Source organism: Danio aesculapii, chromosome 12 (genome assembly GCF_903798145.1).
Source record: "Danio aesculapii chromosome 12, fDanAes4.1, whole genome shotgun sequence".
Lineage (NCBI taxonomy): Eukaryota > Metazoa > Chordata > Actinopteri > Cypriniformes > Danionidae > Danio > Danio aesculapii.
This window is the reverse complement of record NC_079446.1, coordinates 27,800,416-27,813,031: the sequence shown is the minus strand read 5'-3', so window position 1 is coordinate 27,813,031 and position 12,616 is coordinate 27,800,416. Positions and strand designations below refer to the sequence as shown.

The 12,616-nt window shown below is 33.0% G+C and overlaps 1 protein-coding gene across 3 annotated transcripts in view; it reads left to right on the top strand.

Annotated features, from left to right (window-relative positions):
* The window catches only part of usp54b (ubiquitin specific peptidase 54b), a 119,583-nt gene that overhangs the window by 98,155 nt on the left and 8,812 nt on the right, over positions 1 to 12,616 (top strand). For all 3 annotated transcript variants that reach the window (XM_056469125.1, XM_056469124.1, XM_056469123.1), the window contains exons 15-17: positions 1,927 to 2,095; positions 7,316 to 8,217; positions 10,940 to 11,055. In XM_056469125.1, the coding sequence (XP_056325100.1) occupies positions 1,927 to 2,095; positions 7,316 to 8,217; positions 10,940 to 11,055 (1,187 nt within the window). The remainder of the gene's footprint in view (positions 1 to 1,926; positions 2,096 to 7,315; positions 8,218 to 10,939; positions 11,056 to 12,616) is intronic.

The following is a 12,616-nucleotide window of genomic DNA, read 5'->3' as shown; positions in this document are numbered from 1 at the left end:
TAGTAAACACAGTGAATTCTGTGTCAGCAGTCACACTAATCGTCTAATCAGAATCAAAGAATTCCCATAAATAACTGAGCTCGTCCTACCTCAGTCATCTCTTCGAATTTGCATCCCTCCTCCACCCCAGCTCCACACTTTTAACCAGATCCATACCAAGCATGGGGAGGGGAAGCTCTCTGGGATCGGGCTAGATGCTGGGCTCATATTTCTCTCTGTCTCTCTCGATGGGGAGAATGCCCCGAGCTCAGACATCTTTCTGGCCTTGGAGCCTTCTCCCTGGACAGCACACCAAATATGTTCAGCCTGATCTGGGTGTGAGCTCGTGAATAATGGCAGGAAAAAATGTGATATGAAATAATATATAACAGAAATTTGCATAAATAGGTGTGTATATATAAATTTATATAATGTAGATGGCAAAATAAGGCAAAATAATTGACTCTCCTGTGAAATTTTTATTCTTTAATTTAAATATATATTTTAAGTGCTCCTTAACAGGTTTTTTTCCAACACATTTTTAAACAATAGTTAATAACTAATTTCTTTTTAATAACTAATAACTAATTTCTTTTGTCTTTGCCATGATGATAGTAAGTGTTATTTTACTAGATTTTTTGCAATAGGCTTAACTTAGTTAATTACGATAATTAGGCAAGTTAGGATAATTAAGCAAGTCATTGGACATCAGTGGTAGACAAATCACAAAATAATCATTTCTTAAGGAGACAGGTCCGTGTATATTTTGGTCATTGTATTTTTATTTTAAAAACTGATATTAAAAAATGAAGAACGAGCCAATTTTTTTTGCTTTACTAAACAGTTTTCTGAAAAGAAAGTTAAAATATTGTTAAAAACATAATATTTCCACTTCCCGAAGTTTGAATATATCTTAACAAAATACCGATATCGCAAGAAAACCTTTTCATAACATAACTAAGTGGAAATAAATAATAGCCTATACTAGCCTATAATATCTGATCTTGGAATACTCAAAATTTTAAAATGATGATAAAAAATGGCTAGTTTTTTTTTTCAATATCTGTTTCTAAAATAAAAATCCAATGACCAAAATAAACACATATTAAAATAGACACATATAAAATAGACACATATTATTGAGCTTAAAAAGGCTTTTATTCCTGCTAATTATATAATAAATAAATAAATTTAAATATATATAAATATAATAAATATTTAATAAATATCACAAACACTTTCTCTAGAGGAAATAAAAGTATTATGGAGCAAATGGTGAAAATTTCATTTTTTTAATTTATCATTATTATTATTATTTAATTTATTTTATTTTTACTGTTAAACATCACCTGGGAAATATTTGGAAAAAGAAGGAAAATTTCACAGGAGGGATATAACAATAATATAACAATGTACCTGTATACTAGAAAACAAGACGATATATATATATATATATATATATATATATATATATATATATATATATATATATATATATATATATATATATATATATATAAAATAGTGTACATACATCGAATTTTCAGCAAACAAGCAAGTTTATTGCACTGACCACCTTTAGATCGTGTCATAAGGTAAATTGAACAAGAAAGTTGTCTCATATTAAAACTTGACATGACGCTTCTGATATAAGCAGCTGTTGTCAACTCATTTCAGTTAACCATGTGACAACATTAATAATCTAGCATCCAGTGCTTTGCCTATTGAACACAGCTGAAAACTCACTTCGGGGTGAAACGTGGGATACACATCCCACCATCACCTTCTCTCTTCTTTCTTTCAATTTCACTACTTTGTCGTTTCTATAACAAAGAAATGGTCCGCATGCCGGTCCCTCATAACTCAGCTCTTTCTTTTTCTTTTCTGCATTTTCTTTCCTTCTGCTCTTCTTCCTTTCCCTTTTTGTTGTTCTTTTTTGCATTATAGCTAAACTAAGATTTTCCATGCATGAGGGCAGTGCTAACACTCATAGCAGGACAATGGCTGCTGACGCCAAGCTGCAAAAATGCATGAGGAGAGCGCGGGGCCTTCAGCAGCGCATGCAGCAACAGCAAGAACAGCCGCAGGACCCCAGCCGCCCACAGGGGCCCATCAGGTACCTGTACTGTCACCCTGTGTGTTCAGATCAGTGCTCTCGCAGACCCCTGGGTCTATAAGTTTGTGCCGTATAAACAAAGTCAGTACTGCAGCACCAGAAATTTGAAAGCAGTGAAATACAAGCATACAAACAGGTGTGAAAAAGCATTGGTGTGTCATTTACTGCAAAAATGTACTGCAATTTTTTTGTACCAAAATATTTTCCTTAGTTTTGATTTATACCTTTATGCACTAAAATTGTTTGATTTGATAGATTTATTTAGAATGGTTCATTTTGGGGTGCATTAATAAATCATTTGAACAAAATATGATGGAACTTCTGATGTTTTTATATGTTGATCATCATTTACTCACCCTCCACCTGTTCTAAACCTGTTTAAATTTCTTTTATTAAACACAAAAGAAAATATTCAGATGAATGTTATTGACTTCTAACCTTTTTACTAATTAATTTCTTATGAACTGATAAAGGTTTGGATGAGCTTGGGGATGAGTAAATGAGTACATTTAAGCTTTTGGGTAAACTTACCCTTTAAATCCATTACATCACTTGGTTTATCTTAATGTGCCTTATCGTAAAGGTTTAATTTTTTATTAAATCTTCCAGTTGCTTTGAATGCAAACCTGTTATTCATAATACAATAATATTCCCACTATTTGTTAATAGTAGTAACATTTTTAAATGTGTTTTCTATTATGCCAAAATCCTGTGAGCTGCTAAACAGTCTTACAATAGCATTATTCTATTCTATTCTATTCTATTCTATTCTATTCTATTCTATTCTATTCTATTCTATTCTAATTGTATTGTTTTCTATTCTAATTCTAGTGTAATTCTAATTCCTATTCTATTCCATTCTATTCTATTTAATTCTATTCTATTCTAATTCTGTTTTATTCTATTTATATCTATTGTAATTCTAATTCCTATTCTATTCCATTCCATTCTATTTACTTCTATTCTAATTCTATTCTATTCTATTTAAATCTGTTCTAACTCTGTTCTAATTCTATTCTAATTCTAATTCCATTCTATTCTATTCTATTCTATTCTAATTCTATTCTATTCTATTCTATTCTATTCTATTCTATTCTATTCTATTCTATTCTATTCTATTCTATTCTAAATGCTGGCATTGTACCCAAGTCAAAATTTTGCTCTCAAGCATTTATAAATAGACTTATTTTGGATGTCTGTGGTGGTGAGAAAAGGGTGTATGTTTATTTTTATACGACTGGTATATTTCTGTGTCTACACACTGCAGTCTATTCTGTGAATGCAGTTGTAGCTTAATTTTTGTATTCCATCAGAACAATAATTGATGTTTCTCTCTCACAGAGAGAGATCTTTTAACACACAGAATGGATATGTGTTGAAGAGTTCCATAATTCTTAGCATTTGTGGACATTTACATGACACCGTTTGCAACTAAAATGGAAAACTGTATGTGTTTTCTGTTTATTAAAAAAAAACTGCATTTTTTGGTCTGAAAAAGAAAACATTTGAAAATGTGTTTCAGCGTGTGATTTTTGTTGATAGTTATCTCCATATTAGTAAAAACTTTCATGTGATTTCATGCACATTAGGTGTACCTTAGGAATACATGAGTACTTGACATCCTATGCATGCAAAAATTTTCTGAACTACAAGAAAAACTTTCCATTTCCATGTCCATTTTTGTACATAATTAATGTCTAATCTTCAGAAGAGCGTAGTAGGTTGATTTACTGGCCAATGTAGTGAAACCTTCTATTAATAAAGTACATTTTATATTTATTAATGAAATAACCATCCAGAAAAATGCATCAAGTGGTGCTGCAGTGTTTTCTAAGGAGTGTGGTTGTTTTATTTGTTCATTTTATCATTCCCTTCTTTCCCCTTCATCGATTAAAGGCGTTGATGTGATGTATGGCCTGACCTGGCCAAAGCCCCTTGGGTAATTACCCAATGTAGTGCTTGAGGAAGTATTTACAGTAAATGAGTGCTCTAGCGCATTAATCAGGGATGTTTACCTCTGTAACAAACTTTTCCCAGTTCACTTGCCTTTATACCCACTGTAGGGCATGCGGCAGCCACCAGGAACCATCTGTCACCTAGTACAGCTTTTCTTCATTTGTGAAACAGTGGTTCCCAGTGAGGGGTATCCCAGAGGTTTTTATTGCAATCAGGTTCCGGGGGCAATGTGAATATTTTATCTATTTTATTTTATTTTATTAGTTTTTTCTTTTCTTTTCTTTTCTTTTCTTTTATTTATATAAATTTTATTTTTTATATAATATAATTTAATTTAATTTTAATTAATTAATTTTTTTTAAGTGACAAGATTTTTTCTTTTTATTTAATTGACTAATTGAATAATTAAAAAAATATATTATTCAAAATTTTCAACATATTGTTTGGTTTTATTTCAAATAACAACAACCATTTCCAAATAATTTATTAGACATTTGGAAATCCATATAGTCGGCATGTGAATGTAAACAGTGTCAGATTCAGACATCTGCATTAAAAGCAACTGCACAAAGCAATAAAAACAATGAGCATTTGGGTCTTTCAGAGGCTTTTTACCAGTATTAGATAAAGATTTATCTGAAAATGAATCTATCACACGGGTCATCGGTGGGTCGCTGTGGGCCAGCACAGATGAAGTAGGATTGATGGTATTCTGATGGATACTCTGCTCTGCTTTATTAGAGGTGAATGCAGATAGCAAGCAGGTTTCCCTACTGGAAGCAAGCCAACTCTCATTCCCATGCTCTCCACTTCTGGGGAGCTTTTGGGCGTATTTATGGCTGCTGTAACTCTGGTTTATACGACGACTATGAAAATGATGTCAAGGTCGCATATTGCGTCAGCTGTGGAAAGCACGTGGGGACTGTGTGTGTGTGCATTGTATGAGAAGTGGCTCATGAATACTGGTGTGAAGGACGCAGGTCTCCTTGAATTTGGTCCTTGGCAGCATCGTAATCTTTTTGGGTTAGAAAATGTGTTAAAATGGGTTCCATGCAGCAAAGCCATTTTCAGGTTGGATTGGACATTGAATTAAATGAATCTTTTAAAATGAACAAATGAGCATTGTTTGACTTATCTTTTAATTTTACAAATGTTCCACCATTCCAACCAAACTTTTACTTCTTTCTTAAATTCATTAAAGGAATAATCGTATTTATAAAATTGATCATTTCTATACGAATTGTAGTTACCCTGACAAGTTTTTAATATATTTTTCTTATGATTTTATAGCTTTGTTTCAACAAATATTTTTTAAAAAGTTTTAGATAACTAGTACACTGTAAAAAATCTGTAATGAAACAGATATTTCGTTAAATTACAGAAAATAACAATTAACAAAATTATATTCAAAAACTGTAAAAATGCAGAACATATTTTACAGTAAAAATTAAATAAATCACAGTTTATTACTGTTGATTATTTGCATTTAAACTTAAAAAAAGGAAAAAAAAACTTGTAATTACTGCCATTCTACTAATTATTGCTGCAATAAACAGATTATTGCTGTCATTTTACAAATTATTACTGTAAATATATATATATATATATATATATATATATATATATATATATATATATATATATATATATGTATATATATATATATATATATATATATATATATATATATATATATATATATATATATATATATATATATATATATATATATATATATATATATATATATATTGTAATTATACAGATTAATGTGATTTTAAAGATTATTACTGTAATTATACAGGTTATTAATGTGATTAAAAATGATTATTACTGTACTTATGCAGGTTATTACTGTAATTATACACATTATTTAATGTGAATATACGGATTAATTCATGTAATTATGTATGAAATCTCTAAATATTCCATACATTTTTCCATTTTTAAAATACAATTATAACAGAAAAAAAGCTTTTAAAGAATGATTTAAAAAAAGCTTAGGTAAAAATAATTGCTGTTGTCATAAAGCACTTTAAATATAGCTATGAACTATAATATATATATATATATATATATATATATATATATATATATATATATATATATATATATATATATATATATATATATATATATATATATATATATATATATATATAAAATATTTTTTTAGGATATGTACTGTAGGTTAAACTCCAAAACAATTTGCTTGAAAAAATACAAAACTGTTGTATATCTTTTTTTTTTTATTCCTTTTTTTTTTTTTTTTTTTTACAAATAACACATTTGGTCATCGTGTTATAAAAACAACGTTAGTGTCATGTGAGGATGCCTGCACAACAAAGTTGAGGATCAAATAGCAGTTTATTAAGAAAATCATCTTGTAATTAAAGTTGAAACAGGAATAAACAGGTGCAAACAAATAATCCCAAGCATACAGGCGGCAAACAAAATAACGTAAAATAATAAGTAAAGGGGTTAAGTAAAAAAACAATAAGTAAAGGGGTTAAACCAAGGCAAGACAAGGGGAACCGTATTGTAATGCTCACTAAACAGTTTAAGACTCAGCAATGATGTGACTGTGTGTGCTGAATTTATAGTCCTTGAAATCAGTCCATAACGGTCTTTTAACTTTGTGTGTAATCAGTCAGAATTAGGAACCTGGGTGTGCGAGGTGCATGCTGGGAGTTGTAGTTCGTTAAAGTAGCGTGTGTGTAGTTTTTTAGTGATCCGCAGCCGCTAGATCACTGATGATCGTAACAATTAGCATAGCAACCTTGTTAGAGTAGTAAAATAACCATTTTATAGTTTACAGTGCATACATTGTTTCCCTATTTTTACAGGAATTCTTTAAAAAATATAAAAATAATGTAATACCAAAATACAAGCAATAACTGTAAATTTAATGTTAGAATTTTTTATTACAGAACATATAATGAATCTTATGAATTTCATGTATAATGAAAAAAAACTGGAAAATTCTGTAAAAAATATAGACAATTACCTGTAAAATAATGTTTATTTTTTACAGTGTAGGTATGAAGTACTCACAGTTCATGTAACAAATGTGACTTTAAACAAAGTTATTTAAATGACTGGCATAAATTAAACTGAGCGTTTAAAATAATGTAATTAATCATGCCATTAAATCAAATTAGTGGCATCAATTGATTGAAAACGCACTGAACTAATTAAATAACCATGCTCATTTTTCAGCAAGTGTCTAAAAAAATCACTCTCTCGCTCTTCTTCCCTCTTTAGTGAACAGCCTGGCCCGGTCCAAGTATTGTTGACAGACAATCAGGAAGAGGTCTGGGAGACCAATCCGCATTCTGTGCTTGGCCCACCCTCTCCTCAACACATGAATTCACCCTCCTCTTGTACAAACTCCCCATCTCAGCTCTCCAGCTGCCCATCGCTCAATCCTCATCCAGGATCTTCACAACCACATCCACAAGAGTCTGAAGTATGCAGTAATTGGTCAAAGGAGGGGGAATGGGGTGGCATCAGATTATCAGACGTTCTCCAAGCATCAGGAATTCGGGTCATGCCCATACGGAAACACCTGGCCATATCTCTACCCTCTTTGCCCCTCGACTTCTGGGGTGTGTTGGGAGAGGACGAAGAGCACCCTCAAGCATCGTTCCCTCAAAATCCAAATCCTCCTTTGTGGCAGGACACTGCTGATAGTCCAGATAAGGTACGCCAATCCAACAGGTCTACCAGTCCAACACCTGCTCCTATTAAGGAAAAGGGGTCAATGCCCCGACGAGTCCCTATATGGCAGCCTCTATGTTCATCTTCCCATCAATGCAACAAAGTGAGCCCGCCTGTTGCTGCCCGTCATTGGTCCTCTTGGAGCCTTGACCGTCCTGATGCTGTCATCACTCCCTACGACACACCTCCTGAACAGAACCAACGGGCAGAAACTGTCCTCTCCCAACACACATCTGGAAGACACCTTCCTCCTCGCAGTCCCATGAGCACCAGGAAGAAGAATATCTCTAAGCACTCAAGCTTCCAAAGCATTGAGCTGGAGCCCACTGAGGCTGAGGACCAGGAGCTCTCTGAACTTGACTCACTCTATCAGGCCAGTCTCCAGGCTGACCCGGGTCCTGGTCGAGCCTTGCGTGGTACCAGCTCACCTGCTGTTGGGAGATCAGGTAAATGAACGTCTTGAATTTTCTCATACTAGAAACATGTACTTTAATACACTTGTATTACACTGCTATTAGGATATGGTCACAAAATAGTAAAGGTTCTGTGAACTGGGTCTAAACTTGTACACTTTGTACAACTTTCAGATGCTGTCAAAAAGCACAGTCGATCAAAATGCTTTTATTTTGTGAACGGTAAGAGGATAAATGCATTGAAGCAGGAACAAAAGAATAGCTACTCTCTACTCCCTACTTACCAAACACATTATGTTATAAGCATAAACTGTAAAAGATATGGACGTACTATCTGTGGACGTATAACACTGTATGACAACGTTTGAGATGACTGTTCTATAGCCTACTGCTAATCAACCATTCAGATTCTGGAGTGCTTTCAAGTTCTAAAGAAAAATATAACTAATATATCATCTTAAGTGAAACAAATACATTTATAGATATGGTATATAAGTATATAATTTCACTCACCTGGGAATTGGAGGCCACGTGAATGGTTTGTGAGCACAATTAAGTGCACACAGCATACCATATCATCTGATAATTGTAAGAAATAAGTCCAGAAAGCAACTGACTGTGTAAAGCCACATAAAACAAAACAAAATACAATGTACAGTTGAAGTCAGAATTATTAGATTTTTTAACACATTTCTAAACATAATAGTTTTAAAAAACTAATTTCTAATAACTGATTTATTTTATCTTTGCCATTATAACAGTAAAAAAACAGTAAACAGTAAAATATTTCACTAGATATTTTTCAAGACAGCTTAAAGTGACATTTAAAGGCTTAACTAGGTTAATTATGTTGACTAGGCAGGTTAAGGTTATTAGGCAAGTTATTGTATAACAATGGTTTGTTCTGTAGACTATCAAAAAAAAAAATAGCTTAAAGGGGCTAATAATTTTGTCCTTAAAATGGCTTTTAAAAAATTAAAAACTGCTTTTATTATAGCATAAATAAAACAAATAAGACTTTCTCCGAAAAAAGAACAAATTTTATTAGACATACTGTGAACATTTCCTTGCTTTGTTAAACATCATTTGAGAAATATTTTAAAAAGAAGAAAAAATTCAAAGGCGGCCTAATAATTCTGACTTCAATTAGTATATGTCGAGTTCAGCGGTTAATTAGCCGGAATCAGCTGAGGTGAAGTGACGGCGACCAGCAAGACCTAGCTGTCACTCAAGTGGCCACGCCCTTAGTTATGCAGACTTAATATAACTTAACATAAACAAAACGGATGAGTTATAAAAAATTCACCCCCTCACAGTTGTCATGAAGGGTAATATTAGCTATATGAACCAAAATTGTACCAGACTGTAAACAGTTTTTTCTGCTGTGAAGTTGCCATTTTAACAGTGGAGCCAGGACTAGCAGAATTTTGATGAATTGCAGTTTCAGTTACTTCCGTATTTGCTTCACAAGTGAGAGCGGGAGGTTGCTGCTTGGTTGGAGACATGTTATAAGAGAGTACACCAAAACAGGGTATTTATACTGTGTTGGATAAGAGTACAAAGGAAATCATGGTCGTCATTCACTTTCTTTTAGTTACTTGCTTTCTTACTCGGTTGTGTGCTTTTATTCAATGGCATCCCTCTCAGAGTGCTTCTGCAAAAAGTAATGGAGAGCATGACAAAAAAGAAGAGATGTATCTGTACACATTAATACAAGGCAGATACAGTAAAGCATCTTGCTGACCACTGATTAAATTACTGTATATTCATGTTCACAGCACATTCAATCAGATATTATGAATTATGGTTATTTGGATTTCTGTGTGGGGAAGGGAAATTTTGGTCTGTAACCAAAGGGCTCCCACTTATTTTATATTGGGATAGGAACCAGACAAGGATGTAGGGATGCTGTAAAGCTGTCACAGGACAGTTGAATATAATGAGTATACGTACCAGCCTCATCTTGCTCAGATTGGTTGAATAAAAACACCTTTAAAATGGAATCATGGGACAGCTTTAAAGCACTGTTCCCGAAATTCGTCAAATAAACTTTTGTTAGTACCTGGTTGAATTAAGGCCTAAAAGTTCAGTCTCCGCTTTACTAACAATGTGTCCACATCTACTTCTGTTTTCATGAGTGAAATGCAGTCATTTCAATTAGAATCATGACTTTTTACTTGAGAGCTAAACATTTCTCCATGCAGATTTTTAATTGGTGTAACATTGACTTGGGGTTTACCAACAAAAAGCAGATTGACTTGAATATGAGCTTTGTGTTTGTGGTGCTTTATGCATTGCTGCACTATTGATTTAATCAACAGATCTTGTTTTGCCAGCAAAATATCACCATACCTTGTCACCAAAATGTCACCATACCTTAAAGTGGTAATGTGTCATTGTAAATGTCATATCAATAATTTAGTTCCACTGAAATCATACTGAAATGCTGGTATTGTGTAACTTAGCTTAGTCCAGCTTTTAGATGTGTAACAGGTCAATATGTCAGAGCTGAGATTAATGTAATTCCTCCGGTGTCAATAGGTATGCCCGTCATACTGTTTGACATTGGTTCAAATGAGTGAAATTGAATTGCATTTGTCATGTATTGGTGTTTTGTAGATTGGTACATTTATAAATTGTTCTGTTCATAATGCCTATTATGTTATTTAGTTTACCTAATCTGTTAACTAAAGTTGATCAAATTTAACCACATGAAGTTAAAATCTCATTTGTCAAATCTGATTTTCTTTGTCAGTACCTCCTGCTGCTCGAAAACTGCTCACTGGAGTCGGACGCTCTCGAACCCCCACGGCTGAACTCGAGAGAACCGCTTATGGACCACCAGGTTGTTACAGCCCTACTGGATACATGGTAAGAAATGCGACACTACACTGCTGTTTGTAGCTATATGGTGGTGGTATTGTACCACTCGTGTAACCTTTGTCTACATGTAGTATATGTTGCTTGGATCAGTGGTTTCCATCGTGGGGGTCACAAGTTAATGAGGGGAAGTGGGGGGGGGGGGGGGGGCATGGTGATTTCCAAATTTCTCATATATGTTATTAAACTACTAGAATTGCCATATTTTCCATAACCTACAGAAGATAAAAAGTAGTATTTAATAGTTACATAAAAAACAACAACATGGAAATAAAAAGCCATCAGCCTTTCAGTTTTTTTTCCAATGGATTGTGACCCCTGGGGTTATTTTGCTAATGACACAGCAATAGCGTTAGTTGCAGCTGATTGATTTCATGGCACAATACTACATTTTAGCACCTTGATGGCACTCTCGTTCATTAAAAATAAAGGTTACGACTGAACATGGAGAATGATCTACAGGTAGTGGTCTTCAAAATTAAACCAAGAATAGTTTTAAATTGTAAACATTGTGTCCACCATTCTCATTAAGTGAGGTTAATATTAAATTAAACAAATTAATAATGACTAAAAAATAATATGTTTGTTAGACTGTTGCACTTTTTGTGTTGTCAATATGCTTGTTTTATATAGTTTCTATTGGTGTGTGTGTACCATTGTGTGCAATGTTTGTATGTTTATAATCACCTCTGAGGATAGTGGGGGTCACCAGTAACTAGAATTGTTATTTTGGGGGTCGCTGGCAACCACTGGCATAGACAGCCAGTATGTGACACTTTAAGACTTTAGATACACCGTAAAACCCAACAGTCAACTTTATCAAATTAAATAAGTGTAGTTAACTCAAAATTTACTGAAAGTTAATTCTACTAATTCGAAAAAAGTTTTGAACACAGTGTTGAAAGTAATGAGTTCGTTAAATACCTCATACTTCAACTTAAATGGGCTAAGTTCACAGTACTCATATAGATACATTTTTAAACTAAAATGGTTTGTCGCAATCGGTTTCCTCAAACGGTTTGAGTTGCTTTAACTTGTTGGTTTTTACAGTACTCAGTTGATTTGAGGTCTCTTCATTTATTGGGTTTTACTGTGCTTAAATTGCTTTGTTTACTCAAATGGATTAAGTTCACAGTACTCATAAGGATTAGTTTTTGAACTTAAATGGTTTGTTGCAATCAGTTTTCTTGAATGGTTTGAGTTACGTTATTGTTTTGGGTTTTATAGTGAAGCTGTTTTTTTAAACTACACAAATATCTGTCATTGAAAATGTGACTCCGGTCAAATGCATTTCAAGCTGCAGTATTTGGTCTTGACATTTGACCACCAAAATAATCCAACAGAAATTGTTATGATATAAGAAAATGTATATTCAACTTAAAGATTTATATCCAAATTACAAATTTGAACTGCATTTGTGTCCCTACAATGGGTATCTTGATGTCCAAACAACATTAAATTGACATTTTAAATTGATGTAAAAAAATGCACAGAATATCAATTCCAGCACAGTCCTGTAATTGATCTTTGATGTGTTTTTGATGCCAATGTT